Raw genomic sequence first — 15,684 nt, forward strand, 5'->3', positions numbered from 1 at the left:
ATCAGTTGGAAAGATCATATTAAAAAGTTATAAAGACAATGAACAACTAAAGAAATATGAAAACTAACTGTATTTCAGATAACAGTAATGTCTTAATGTTAAATTTCTTGGGCATGACAAATGCATTTTGGTCATATAGGAGAATATCCTTGTTCTTAGGAGGAATACACTGATGTGCTTTGGGGTAGAATGAAGTGATGTCTACAGCTTTTTCATATGGTTCAGAAAAAAAGGAGTACAGAGAAAAAGAGGCAATAAATAAATAAATAAATAAATAAATGTAGCACAACTTTAATGAATCTAGGTAAACAGCATACAGGGGTTTATTGTACTATTCTTCAAATTTTTCTGAAGGCATAAAATTTTCAAACTCAAAAAGCAAAAGGAAATAAAAACTAATTATTTGTTTAAAAAAATACTTCATTGAAAAAAAAATACTTCATTGATACATTAAGTTGTTCATACAGATAACACTTTAGGCCATGGGAAATGGTCTGGGTTCCCTTAAGCTCTAAAATTCCATGGGTCATAGCCACTTGAAGGTTTTTATTATAACACTCCTTTAGGATTACACCAATTCCTCACTCCTTGATCCATGAAATAAGTGGAACTCCTACTCAGGTAAAAATATACAGTGCTAATAACATAAGAGTATATTTAAGATCTTTTAACATAAAATTGATTTAGCTTTATATGCGGAATAGCTTCTACTGAAAATGCCAATTTTAGTTTTTAAAATATGTGTAACGATGAGCCAATGGAATTTACTTTCATTTGTGATTCACAAGTTAGCTATCAGACAACTTCAAAAATATTAGAATCTGAATAAAGTCAATACTTTTAGGATCATTATATAGCTTTCCACAACTGTGAAGAACAACTCACAGTGCTTCTAAGCAGAGGATCTAGAGCCAGACCACCTGGGTTCAAATCCCAGTATGCTTCCACCTGAATAACTAGTTGCTTAGCCTCTGTATGCTTCATCTTTCTCAAAAAAAGAGAAGTAACATACCTCATAGAGTGTTGTGAAATTTAATCAAATTATTTGTAAAGTCCTACGAACAATGCCAATTTAGTGACCACTTATTTCTTAGCTAGTGTTATTTTAAATTGGACATAAAGTTATGGAATAACTACATAGGCTTTAGTATATGTGCTGCCAAAGCGAGCACACTACATAGGCTTTAAATAGTAGTATCTTGCCAGTACTGCTAAATTTTATTTTAATAATCATCTCTAAAGTTCTATTACAGTTACTTTGTGATACATCCATTTCTTTTAATTGGTTAAGATTAACTGACTCTAATTTCTCTATAGAAAGCTTTAAGTCATGTAGATATTTTTACTAAAATAATAGTTATTATGGAACCTTACCTGTGTAAGATTGAGATAAATCAATCGTAAACTTCACTGTAAAGAAGGTATTATGGGCTGAACTGTGTACCCTCAAAATTCTTACAGTTAAGCCCTAATTCCCAGTACCTCAAAATGTAGTTTTGGACATTAAAAAGTTACAGTGGTGTCATTAAAGTGGGCCCTAATCCAGTAGGGATTAGACACTATGATTAGTGTCCTCAGACAAAGAGGAAATTAGGACACACAAAACACAGAGGAATGACCATGTAGAACACAGAGAAAGCAGCCATCTACAAACCAAGGAGAGAGGCCTCAACAGACATCAAACCTGCCCAGACCTTGATCTTTCAGACCTCTGGCCTCCAGAATTGTGAGAAAATAAATTTCTATTGCTGTTGTGCTTTGTTATGGTAGCCCCAGCAAACTAATACAGAAAACTGCCTAATTTAGTTAGTATTTCAATTCAAAGTAGTATTCTGAAGAAATATAGCTTCATTCCATCTAAAATTTGCAGTGTCAGGAATAAATCAACAAAAATATTCCTAAAACTTTTTAAATATATAGTAGAAGCTTTAAAATTCTCTGATAGGATTGATCACACAGGTTCCAGAAAATAAAATTTAGGGCATAGTACCCATCCAATCTTAATACAAGAAACACTGATCTACAGTTCTGAGGAATCTCAACTCTCCTTCTAAAATAATTAAGAAGTACTTACTTCCTTCCTCGAAATAACGGAGATGTTGAGGTCTGTATTGGACTGACATTTCCATACGTCAACTGCTGTAAAGACACAGCTCTTGACAAGCTACCAAAAAACACATAAAAAACAGTAGTAATAAACACTTTTACCTTAAAAACAAAAAACCAACTGCTGTAAAGACACAGCTCTTGACAAGCTACCAAAAAACACATAAAAAACAGTAGTAATAAACACTTTTACCTTAAAAACAAAAAACCAATTTCATAAAAACTAAGTATTTCACTGATCAAAAGAAAACAAGACAATGACATTTTAACTTCAAATGTTTCATATAAAAAGGGTTTCTGTCAAGTAGAAAACAAAATTTAAAAATGATATGGACCAAAATATCACCATACTTACTCTGTATTCTGAAAGTTAAACTGTGCATCTATAAGCTGCTGGTGTGAATAAAGAGTTGGCGAGAGGGCAAAGAAGTTATGTTGTTGGTGGTTTGGGGTGAAAGGCGGGCGACCCAAAATTGAGTTTGGGAACATGCTCTTGTTCACTAAAAGTGAACATGTATTCTTCTACCTAGAACAGTTTTAAAAGACAAATTATTGTATCTTAAAAATATTGAACTTTATTAACTAATATCTACTATTTAAAAGCAATTAGTTACCAAGTTATGAATTTCATTTGCAAAGTTATTTCAAAAGTTTAAACATCAATAAGCCCCACTACACATAACAAAACACTTGGTAATAATGAATTTCATTTTTTTAACTTTATTTTTTTTTGCTAATGAATTTTAAATCTAGATTAAGATAATTATTATTCAAATGATAGTAAAATATATGCAAGTTTCTAATTTCTTCAAAATTTACCCTAATATCAACAGATCTTTCAGAAATAAAGTTATCACCACCTACTCCGATAATAAAAAAACACCCAATACAGACATTTAATGAAGCCATACAATTCTTGTGTTTATTTATACCCAATCTAATTTATTCAAAGGTATAAGCCATAATAACATAACCCGATTCCTAAGATATAGATCTTACAGATCTTCTTAGAGACCTCCTCAAAAAATGGAAGGAATCTGTACTACCTAATAACTCTAACATTCCAAGATTCCCTTCAAAGTCTAAATAACTTATATAAAGGACATCTAGTAAAAGAGAGCTTGTTCCACAGCAATGGGGAAAATTTATATATAATAGTCCCCCCTTATCCATGACTTCATTTTCTGTGGTTTCAGTTATCTACGGTCAACTGCAGCCCAGAAGCAAATGATCCTCCTTTGACATAGCTCAGGTCAATAGCAGCCTAATGCTATGTCACAATACACACATCATTCACCTCACTTCATCTCATCACACAGGCATTTTATCAACTATAGCATCATCACAAGAAGGGTGAATAAAGTATAAGATATTCTGAGAGACAACATTCATAAAACATTTATCACAGTAGATTATTATAATTGTTCCATTTTCTTATTAATTGTTGTTGGGCTTAGTTTATAAATTAAACTTTATCACAGGTATGTGTGTAGAGGATAAAACCATAGTATATACAGGGGTCAGCAGTACCCAGTTTAATCCCCTGGGGGTTTTGGACTATCTCCACTGTGGATGGGGAGGAGGGGGCCTACTGTACAAAGCAATCAGAACCATTCAGTGACCAAGTAAGAGACTAGATATTTATACTTTGCAATGACTCATCTCAAAAGGCTGGAAACTTATAAAGAATAGGTTCAGGTAACAAACTGAAAGCGAATATTAAGAAAAATCAACAAAGTGAAAATGGGATTCCCAGCCCACCTCCCAACACAGGCAACAAGAAAACTCATCTATGGAGTAACTGAGAAAGAAACCAGAGAGCCTATAATATAGTAACAGTTTTCCAAGGAAAAGTTAAGCCTGCTAGGAAGCTATAGTGAAGCCTACTACTGAACCATCCACCCATGTACAAAGAGCTTGCAATCAGATTTCCAGTACATCTCACTTAAAATAAACATCCATAGATCACCATTCAAAAAAAAAAAGATCAAGGAATAAACAAAAACAATGCCAAGAACAAGTTAAAACTCAACAACAACAAAAATAATTTAAAACACTCCATACATAAAACAAGAATATGCTGTTTTCAGAATACCCGGGTGGCTCAGTCAGTTGAGCAACCAACTCTTGATTTCAGCTCAGGTTGTGAGATCAAGCCCTGCATCCACTTCCTGTCTTCAGCACGCCTCCTGTCCTCAGCACAGAGTCTGCTTCCCTCCCCCTCTGCCCAGGGGGAACCTGGCAGGGGAGCAGGGATACCCTGATCACACATTCTCTCTTTCTCTCCAATAAGTAAATAAATCTTTAAAAAGAAGAAGGAGGAGGAGGAGGAGAAGAATCTCAGCTGGTCCACCCAAGACCCCCAGCACCAACCCTATTCCCCCCACACGGTCCCATTCCCACTCCAACAAGATGAAAGAAACTATCACGAACCAGAAGAAACTCACCAAACTGCAAGTACTAGTGTGCATTAGTGGGAAAGGAATTGCTTACGGAAAGAAAGTGGTTCATAGAACAGCTACAGCTTAAAAAGTTAGGGGTAAACAATATCTCCAGTATAGAAGAAGTGAATATGTTCACAAACCAAGGAACAGTGATCCGCTTTAACAATCCCAAAGTTCAGGAATCGCTGGCAGCAAACACTTTCAGCATTAAAGGCCACGCTGAGACAAAGCAGCTGACAGAAATCCTACCCAGGGTCTTAAACCAACTCAGTGCAGACAGTCTGACCAGTTCGAGACTGGCTGAAGCTCAGCCCAAACAATCTGTGGATGGAAAAGCCCCACTTGCTACTGGAGAGGAGGAGGAGGATGAAGTTCCAGATCTTACGGAGAATTCAGAAGAAGCTTCCAAGAATGAAGCAAACTGAACTGAGTCAACTTCTGAAAAAGATAAAACTTGAAGAAGTTACTGGGAGCTGGTATTTTAAAGTATGACTGCTTTTTAAAATTCTGTTCATGGATCTAACAAAATCTACATCTCTAATATTTTTATGCCCAAAGCCCTTGGATACTGCAGCTCTTTTCAGTTTTTACTCACACACAATTCATTCACTGAAGCTAATTAAGCTGAAAAAGCCTGGGAAGAAGTTGGAAACAAGGTTAATAAAGTTCTTTGCCTAAGGGGGAAAAAAAAAAAAAAAAGACTATACTGTTTAAAAATCAAAAAAGCCTCTTGGAAATCACAAAATTGAAAGCAGAACTATTGAGTAAAAAGTTAAAAGATAACACTGAGGAAATCTCTTAGAACAAAAAGGAAAAACAGATGAGGGTAGAAAGGAGGCAGGACAGTAAGAGGAAAAATATAAGAGAATCAATTATATGGTCAAACATCAAACATAACAGAAGTTCCTGTAGAAGAGAGAAAACACAGAGAAGGAAATTATCAAATAAATAAAACAAGAAAATGTCCAGGACTGAAGAAAACCAATCCTGAGAGTTAAAGGACCTAATGAGTCAAAGTACATTAAAAAATAAATATGCATCAAAGTATGGTGAATTTCAGAGTATCAGGAAAAAGAAGCTTATGAAATATTACAAAAGAGAAAATGTTATAAAGGGGCTCACAATCAAAATGTCTTTAAACTCCCTAACAGCAACAGAGGAAACAATAAGACAATAAAGTCAGTGCCTTTAAGCCTCTGAAGAAAATGTTCTCAAGAAGTAATTCCATACCCAGCTATAATAACAAGGCATGGGAGAACAAAAACATGTTCAGACATGCAAGGTATCAAAAAACAAAACAAAACCCGGGATCTAGGAAAAGGGAGATCTGCTCTAGGGCAGAGACAAAGCAAATTCCCTCGAATGATGATGAAGGGAAGCTACCAGCTTGAATTAGAGCCAAGAAGATAAAGAGTTTCAAGAAGATAGAAAAAAAAGAAGAAAAAAGCTTAAAACTTTACTGACAGATTATCTGACGTATCTGACCACAGAAAGGAGTTCTGCTAACAGAGCAGAAATAATCATAGAAACAGAAAAGTAGCAAGTTAAAAAGAAATTACTGGGGCACCTGGGTGGCTCAGTGGGTTAAAGCCTCTGCCTTCAGCTCAGGTCATGATCCCAGGGTCCTGGGATCGAGCCCCACATTGGGCTCTCTGCTCAGTGGGGAGCCTGCTTCCTCCTCTCTCTCTCTGCCTACTTGTGATCTCTGTCTGTCAAATAAATAAATAAAACCTTTTAAAAAAAAAGAAATTACTAAATAAACAACAAAAAAACCCAAAAATCATATAAAAAAATATAATCATGACCTACTTGGTTCTCACAATAACACAAACATTAAAAATACTAGTTTAGACCAAAACTGTAATAAATTTACTGTATATCATTTATTACATGTTAAAGGATTACATGTATGTTATGTAGTTACATGTTCATATACATCATAATTTAATGATGAGAGGGTACATAAAGGTGCTAAATCTTCATTTTCAGCAGATGTCAAATTTAAAAACGAGCTATAGAAGTTTTTTAAACTTTTTTTTTTTTTTTAGAACAACAGAAGAAAATAACACTTAAGTAGCTAAAAGAAATGTTGCTGCCTTTGAGTATTGAGACCAGATGGCTGGAAAAGCTGGAGCAAGAGAAAATAGAGTAAAAGACAAAGAGCCGGAGAGAAACTAATAAATCACTCATACAAATTTTGTTCTTTTTTTTTTTTTCAATTTTGTGAAATTTAAATACCCAACACTGGCAGATCCACAGATAATGAGATTCACCAGTCCAGGTTTCATAATGGATTGTGAACAAGAGTCTTGGGCCACCATCAGATCTCATGCCCAACTCCCTCATTTGAACAAGAGACAAGGTGTTACCTCCAGAAAACAAAATTTATCAACTCTCTCCAATAGGTCTGTACCTCTTTTTTTTTTTTTTTTTTAAAGATTTTATTTACTTATTTGACAGACAGAGATCACAAGTAGGCAGAGAGGCAGGCAGAGAGAGAGAGGAAGAAGCAGGCTCCCTGCAGAGCAGAGAGCCCGATGTGGGGCTCGATCCCAGGACTCTGGGATCATGACCTGAGCCGGAGGCAGAGGCTTTAACCCACTGAGCCGCCGAGGCGCCCCAGGTCTGTACCTCTTAATAGAGGAGATTTTTCAAAAAAAAAAATCAATCCTAGCATAAGTGCTATATTGTACTCACTGATTTTCACTGCTCAGAGGAAATGGAAATTATCTTGAACCAAGAAGAATTCCAGACAATCCTTTATTAATAAAGTACACTCAATCACAAAAAGCAAGATTCAAGGCAAGTAACTAAAGACTTGCTCTATCATTTTCCCAGATTCATGCTCTTTTCTTTCTTGGCTTTCTTTATTCTGTTTCCCTGACCCAAACTCCCATAAACATAATTCCTATCCTAAGATCCATGAGGAAATGACATTAAATATAACTCATTATATTTAATTCAAATTCATTATATTTAAAATTCATTGTACTTAATTCAAAATTAAAATAATGATTTTTTCTTGGTATTTCATTTCCTTGGAATACAGATACTATAGATCTGCTCAAACAAGGGAAGGAATTTATATTCAGAAAAGCTAAAATTAAAATGTTCTATTTTCAGATTTATTTAAATCAGTTCATAGTTAAAATCTGACACACTCTGTTTACATCTATGAATTATATGCTTGTGTTTTTCCTCTGGACCCGAATCAAGTCCCATATACATGCATTCAGACTTGAAGACCCCAAATGACCTGATAGCCCAGACTTCACCTTATTTCTATCCCATGATATGTTAAGATCCAAATTGGGAATTAAGTCAAAAGGTGTCTCGTGGCCCAGTAGCACTCAACAAAGCTAATGACCAAATTATCCAAGGCTTAAGAGCTTAGAATGATTACTTAGCCAAAAGTTTACCTTAGGGCAGATATCCAGTTCAGCCTATCCCAAATTCCCAGATAAGCATCAAAACTTTTATAGTCCCTCCACAACAAAGTATGTCAGGTTCTCCTCATTATGAATCTTGGCCCTCAAGTCTATCTCATGACTAGGTCAGCCCTCACATTAGGATCATTCCTATGGGAATTAACCAATGGCATTCAATGCCCCATCTGCATGAACATGAGAAAGTAAAACAAAGGTCTATGAATTTCAGTTCCTCTTTCTAATTTTTTTTTTGTGATTTTGATGAATAATCTAAAATAATCCAAAAATAATAATCTATCATAAACAATACAAGGGATCATCTTTTAAACAGAATACAGACTTTTAGAGCATAAAATCCAGCAAACCTATTAGCACTGTAGCATTAAGGAGACCTCCACAAAATTTTAAATCTTTTTCTTTATATTCTGAATGAAAGGCTTCTTCACTAAGTCTACTTGATGATCTACATAAAACACTATTCCACATTAATTGTGGTAGCAAGTATAAGAAATTCCATGATAAATAAATAAAATCCAGATATTGGTGGTATCCCGTTTTTCTTAGCTTAAAAGTTACCAGTTTCTCAATACGTACATGACTATAAAATAGAATAATCTACAAACTTTTGGTGTGTTTTAAAACCATTGCACTGATTCTTGTCTTAAGGAAAAAATCTTAAAGTTGCTTCTTGACTAAGGTTGACACAATGGGAAATTTACACAGGTTTATTTGTAAATAATCATACATGAGTGACAAAGCTGTTTAAGAGTAGTTTACCGAGTAATTCCTACTGATATGGTATTTGCTCCTGTAACCCACAACCTGGAATTTCTGTCCTAAACTTGATCTCTCCTCCAATCAATTAGAGAACTTTCAAGGTTTTATAATTCCTTCATCAGAATTTCCTAGAAAGCAGAATCTCCCTAGGATAAAAGCTAAAAGCCAGACTGTGGGAACTAAATCAAGTTATCTGTCCACTTTGCCCAAATGCCTTTGCTATCCTGAACTCACTTCTTTTCTCCACAGACCAAAAAGCCCAATTCCTAAATCCTGCTCACCCACTGTCAAAACTACCTGAAGGTTTTGAAAAGGGCATTCCTTTTTATTAAGAATTAGATTGCATCCATGAGTTAAAAAATAATGTCATGTTGTTTGAAATGGACGTTTCCTAAATGATTGATAAATGGCCTGTTTCACATAAAGCCCATATCATGGAGCATTTCCAGATTAGACATAATTGGGGCTAACACCAACAAAATCATATTACCATCACTGGCTAGCTACTATGAGCCTTTTGGCTGTCCACATTAAATATCTGTACTAATAAGCCATACAAGGCAATATATTAAAAAATAGTATGTTACCGACAATACAAACACAAATTTAGTGTTCAGTTATGATCTTTCCTCACAAAATCACATAACAAGTATTTGTTAACAAGTTTCGATTTAGCTTGAGTTTTACAGTTTCAGTTTCTTTCTTTTTTGCTCACCCGACTGATATCCGCTATCTAAAGAACTACTGCTATGTTAAAGAACTAAAAGAGAGAAAACAAGACAGGGTATTTGGATAATCCAGATATTGAGACACAAATACCATCGTGTTCTGGCCTAGAGAGATGAAGAGTCTAACCACAGAGGCTTAACGGGAAGAGTACAACAATCGGATAGACTTCAGAACCGTACACTTTCCTGTAAAATGAAGAACTGAAGCCCATTTAATTAAAGTCTTAAATTTTAAAATATTAATCCAGATATTTACCTTAGTTTTTCACCACCCTTTGAAACACCATGCAGAGGTGCCAAGATAGTCTTCCTCTTATGGTCCTAGACTGAGAACGGGGCGCGAGGAAGGGAAACGAGTGGGAAAAGTAAGCGGTCCTAAGATTCCTCAAAAAGTGCAACAGCTTGGGGGGCGCCCATATGTCCGGGACGTCTAAGAAATAATGCCGGAACTTCCCACGCAAACATAACAGTGCGGTTTCAGGAAAAGTTCCCCGAGCCCCGCCCCCCGACCTGGGCCTACGCGGTTGCGTCCTTTTCCGAAACCCACTAACTCACAGGTGTCCTTGGGGAAGGCTAAGCAGGGCCAACCGGCACTGCCCGCCCAGAAGCTCCAAGGCCGGAGCAGCGAGGGTCCGGCGCGCAGGGTAGTAGCTTTCGCCCCAGTCAAAAGCGGGTAGTGGTCTGCGGAAGGGTTAGGCCTGGCTCCGGGTCCGGATTGCAATCTAAACCCCAGGCACGTCAGCCGGGGAGGAGCGACAGAAGAAAAGACAAGTATAGCGAGCGTGTGGGAGGTTCGGGGCGGTAGCAAGAAGCGGAAGACCAAAAAGTCGCCGAAAGAAAAGGCGTAGAAAAGCCTGTCAGGAACACCCGGAAGACCGCCACGACCCCGGATGGGAACCGCGAGCAGGGAGCTAGAGGTCACACTTCCGGCAGCCGCCCCCACTTTCAGCAGCGCTTTGCTTGAGTGCGCAGGCGCACAACTGCTGCAGTCCGGGTATGGCTGGAGGCAGACGCTTAAGGACAGTGAGCGCGAGTGGGGAAAGGGAGAGGACAGCCCTGAGACAAGGAACTCTAGGAGTTCGGCTTGAGGCGCGGTCGCGGAAGGCTCCTTCGGGCCACCTACCCGAGCTGACGCCCAGTAGCTCTTGTTCTGATACGCACTTCTTACTGCTCTGTCTTGTCTCAGCCGGATGACTCCTCCCCCGAGGAGCTTTTTGTGACCCTTTTCCCTCACTCCTCAGTCATACATCTGTAATAAGCTTTGTCTTTTACCCTTTCAGTGAAATGAAACTTGCTTGGAGTTGAAAATGCCTTGTCTCTGAAGTCTGGACTCAGTCCTCCGCTTTTAATAATATATAGCGTTCCCGAATTCAATAAATATTTAATTCTTGTTCTGGAGTGAGCTTTAGCGGTTGTGAAAGTATTTAAGTTGTTGGGATTTGTTAATGTCAATATTTTAACAGTGTTAGTTTCCTTTTAATACCTACAGAAGAATTTCTCATTTCTGAAATTGGTAGTTTGTGTCATCTTTTTTTTTTCCTGATCGTTCTGGCGAGAGGCTTATCAACTTTACGGATCTCAAGTCCCAAAGCATCCTTGTTTTCATAGGTTTTCTTTGTTTTTGTTTCCTATTTCATTGATTTTTGCTCTTAGGTTTATTTCCTTTCTTCTTTTTTTTAACTTTTCAAGTTTTTTTCATTATTTGCTAGTTTTTTAACTTAGATACCGAGATCACTGATTAGAGATGTTTCTTTTATAATACAGGCATTTGGTGGGATGTGTCCCTCGGAATATTGCTTTAACTACTTTTCATACGTTTCAATATGTTTTCTTTTCTTTTTTTTTTTTTTTTCATTTCAAAATACTTTCTTAGGTTTACCCATAGATTTTTTTTTTGACCCGTGGGTTATTAGTGTGTTATGTAATCTACAAAAATTGAATTTTCCAGACATCTTCCTATCGCTGATTTCCACTTTAATTCCATTATAATCAGATGATATACTTTGCATAATTTGAATCATTTTCAATTTATTGAGACTTATTCTGTGACCCAGAATATGGTGTGTCTTGATAAATAGTCATATGCATTTAAGATGAATGTGTATTCTACAGTTGTTGAATGAAATATTCTACAAACGTCACTCACATCAAGTTTGTTGATATTTTTGTTCAGGTCTTCTAAATCCTGGGAGATTTTCTGTCTTCTTATCCTATTAAGTATTAAGAGAGGAGTATTGAATTAACTATAGTTATGGTTTCTTCTAATTCTGCTTGTTCTATCAGTTTTGCTTCATGTATTTTGAACTCTGCTATTAATTGCATAAACTTTTTTCATTTATAATTGTTGTTACTTCTATGAATTTATCCAGAGTGAAATTCACTATGTAAAGTATTTTATCATTGAAATTTTATCATTGAAATAAAAAGTATTTTATCATTGAAATGATCCGTTTTATAAATAATCCACTTCATAAAACCTCTTTTCTCCTGGTAATATTTTTTCCTCTAAAGTGTACTTTGAAAAAAAAATTAAAGTGTACTTTGTCTAATGGCAGTATAGCCACTCAGCTTTCTTTTTTGTAATGTTGACAAGATATATATATATATATATATATATATATATATATATATATATATTTTAAGTATTCTTTGAGAGAGAGAGTGCCCTCTCCATGCATGGGAGCAGGGCGAGGGCCAGAGGAAGAGGGAGAGAATCCCAAGCCAACTTCACAATGAGCCTGGAGCCAAGGCGGGTTGGGGGACGGGATCTTATGACCCTGAGAACATGACAATCAGAACCAAGAGTCACACGCTAAACTAACTGAGTCATCCAGGTGCCCCACGTGTTTGTGTCTTCTTAAATTTATCTCAACATATTTAATATTTTCGATGTACAATTTGAATATCGTTTATCAAACTTAACCTGATCTATTTCATATTTTTGGTGCTATTTTAAGTGGTATTTTAAATTCAATTTCAGACTAAACATTTTTTCATGGAAGACAAATACAATTGACTTCTGTATATTGATTTGTGTATCCTGTAGTCTTGATGATGGTAGTGATTTGGGCTCTTGAGAGGAGTCTGCCTCTCCCCCCACTCACAAATGTGCAAGCACTCTCTAAAATAAATAAATAAATAAATAAATAAATCGTTTTTAAAAAGAAGACACAGGGGCACCTGGGTGCTCAGATGGTTAAACATCTGCCTTCAGCTCAGGTCATGATCCCAGTGTCTTGGGATTGAGCCCCGCATCAGGCTCCCTGTGGGGAGCCTGCTTCTCCCTCTGCCTCTGCCAACCCCCACCCCCGTCTGTGCTCTCTCTTGCTTTGTGTCAAATAAATAAATAGAATCTTCTAAAATAAAATAAATAAATAATTTAAAAAGAAGGCACAAATAGAAAATAGACCACGTTCATGGTTCAGAAGACTCAAAACTACAAAAATGTCAATTCTCCCCCAAATTAATCTATAGATTCAACACAATCCCAATCAAAATCCCAGCAGACTTTTTTTTTAGTAATTGACAAAAGGATTCTAAAATTTATATGGAGATTCAAAAGACCCAGAACAACCAAAACACTTTGAGAGTGAAGAACAGCCTTGGAGAACTTAACACTACACTACCTCATTTCAGTATTTGCTACAAAGCCACATTAAGCCAGGTAGTGTAGTATTGGTATAAAGAGAGAATAAAAGATTGACAAAGCTGAATAGAGAGTTTTTTAAAAGCGCCAAAGTTGTTTATCTCAACAAAGGACAAAGACAATTCAGTGGAGAAAAGAAAGATTTTTCACTAATAATTCTAAAAGGTGGTTATTCATAGGCATAAATGAATGAATGAATGAATAAAAAATATGTGAAAATAAAATGGGTCATAGATCTAAACATAAAACTTCTAGAAGAAAACAAAAAACTATCTGACCTTAAACTAGACCAAAATTTACCCTAAAAGACAAAAAGTAATCAATTGTACTTTATCAAAATTAAGTTATTTCTTTTCAGGTCACTAAGAAAATGAAAAGACAGCCAAGAACTGAAAAGTATTTGCAAATCACAGATCTAATAAAGAACTTATACCCAGAAAGTATTACTTTTTCTATCTCTCATATCTCAAAACACACACACAGACACACACACACACACACACACACACACACACACACAAACTCTCATACCTCAATAAGAAGAAATTAAGCAACCCAGTAGACAAATGGGCATAAAGTTTGAATAGACATTTCACCAAAGAAGTCATATAAATGGAAAATAAGCACATGAAAAGATACTCAACATTATGAGTCATTAGAGAAAATACAAATTAAAACTACAATAAAATATCACTACCTACCTACTTAATGGTAAAATTAAAGACTAAACATGGAATTTTGATGCCATTCCAATCAAAATTCCACCGACATTTTTCAAAGAGCTGGAGCAAATAATCCTAAAATTTGTATGGAGTCAGAAGAGACCCCGAATTGCTAAGGAAATGTTGAAAAACAAAAACAAAACTGGTGGCATCACGTTACCCGATTTCAAGCTTTACTACAAAGCTGTGATCACCAAGACAGCGTGGTACTGGCATAAAAACAGACACATAGACCAGTGGAACAGAGTGGAGAGCCCAGATATGGACCCTCAACTCTATGGTCAAATAATCTTCGACAAAACAGGAAAAAATATTCAATGGAAAAAAGACAGTCTCTTCAATAAATGGTGCTGGGAAACTGGACGGTGATATGTAGAAGAATGAAACTCAACCATTCTCTTACACCGTTCACAAAGATAAACTCGAAATGGATAAAAGACCTCAACGTGAGACAGGAATCTATCAGAATCCTAGAGGAGAACATAGGCAGTAACCTCTTCGATATCAGCCGCAGCAACTTCTTTCAAGATAAGTCTCCAAAGGCCAAGGAAACAAAAGCAAAAATGAACTTTTGGGACTTCATCAAGATCAAAAGCTTCTGCACAGCAAAGGAAACAGTCAACAAAACAAAGAGGCAACCCACGGAATGGGAGAAGATATTTGTAAATGACAGTACAGACAAAAGGTTGATATCCAGGATCTACAAAGAACTTCTCAAACTCAACACACACAAAACAGATAATCATATCAAAAAATGGGCAGAAGATATGAATAGACACTTCTCCAGCGAAGACATACAAATGGCTATCAGACACATGAAAAAATGTTCATCATCACTAGCCATCAGGGAGATTCAAATTAAAACAACATTGAGATACCACCTAACACCAGTTAGAATGGCCAAAATTAGCAAGACAGGAAACAACGTGTGCTGGAGAGGATGTGGAGAAAGGGGAACCCTCTTACACTCTTGGTGGGAATGCAAGTTAGTGCAGCCACTTTGGAGAACAGTGTGGAGATTCCTGAAGAAATTAAAAATAGAGCTTCCCTATGACCCTGCAATTGCACTGCTGGGTATTTACCCCAAAGATACAGATGTAGTGAAAAGAAGGGCCATTTGTACCCCAATGTTTATTGCAGCAATGGCTACGGTCGCCAAACTGTGGAAAGAACCAAGATGCCCTTCAACGGATGAATGGATAAGGAAGATGTGGTCCATATACACAATGGAGTATTATGCCTCCATCAGAAAGGACGAATACCCAACTTTTGTAGCAACATGGACAGGACTGGAAGAAATTATGCTGAGCGAAATAAGTCAAGCAGAGAGAGTCAAGTATCATATGGTCTCACTTATTTGTGGAGCATAACAAATAACATGGAGGACATGGGGAGATGGAGAGGAGAGGGAGTTGAGGGAAACTGGAAGGGGAGATGAACCATGAGAGACTATGGACTCTGAAAAACAACCAGAGGGTTATGAAGGGGCGGCGGGAGGGGGTGGGGTGGGGTGGGAGGTTGAGGAACCAGGTGGTGGGTAATAGGGAGGGCACATACTGCATGGAGCACTGGGTGTGATGCCAAAACAATGAACACTGTTATGCTGTAAATAAGCAAATAAAAATAAATTAATTAATAAAAAAAAAAAAGACTAAACATACTGACTGTTGTTGAGAATGTGGAGTGATTGGAATTCTCATAACCATGGAATGCATGGGTGGCTCAGTCAGTTAAGCATCTGCCTTTGGCTTAGGTCATGATCCCAGAGTCCTGGCATGGACTTCCACATCAGGCTTCTTGCTCAGCAGGGATCCTGCTTCTTCTGCTGCCTGC

General features: G+C 36.8%; 1 protein-coding gene and 1 pseudogene across 5 annotated transcripts in view; one reads left to right on the top strand and one right to left on the bottom strand.

Moving 5' to 3' along the window:
• The window catches only part of TENT2 (terminal nucleotidyltransferase 2), a 69,281-nt gene extending 58,871 nt beyond the window's left edge, over positions 1 to 10,410 (bottom strand). The window contains exons 1-4 of one of the 5 annotated variants that reach the window (XM_045999119.1): positions 10,039 to 10,410; positions 9,740 to 9,809; positions 2,462 to 2,632; positions 2,075 to 2,164 (exon numbers count right to left, since the gene is read on the bottom strand). In XM_045999119.1, coding sequence (XP_045855075.1) covers positions 2,075 to 2,164; positions 2,462 to 2,595 — 224 coding nt within the window. In that variant the 5' untranslated portion in view covers positions 2,596 to 2,632; positions 9,740 to 9,809; positions 10,039 to 10,410. The other 4 variants (XM_045999116.1, XM_045999114.1, XM_045999118.1 and 1 more) reach the window with 4 other exon arrangements.
• LOC123938109 lies at positions 4,519 to 4,975 on the top strand (annotated as a pseudogene).
• Positions 10,411 to 15,684: the final 5,274 nt, after the last annotated feature.

The sequence above is a fragment of the Meles meles genome, chromosome 3 (genome assembly GCF_922984935.1).
Source record: "Meles meles chromosome 3, mMelMel3.1 paternal haplotype, whole genome shotgun sequence".
Taxonomy (NCBI): domain Eukaryota; kingdom Metazoa; phylum Chordata; class Mammalia; order Carnivora; family Mustelidae; genus Meles; species Meles meles.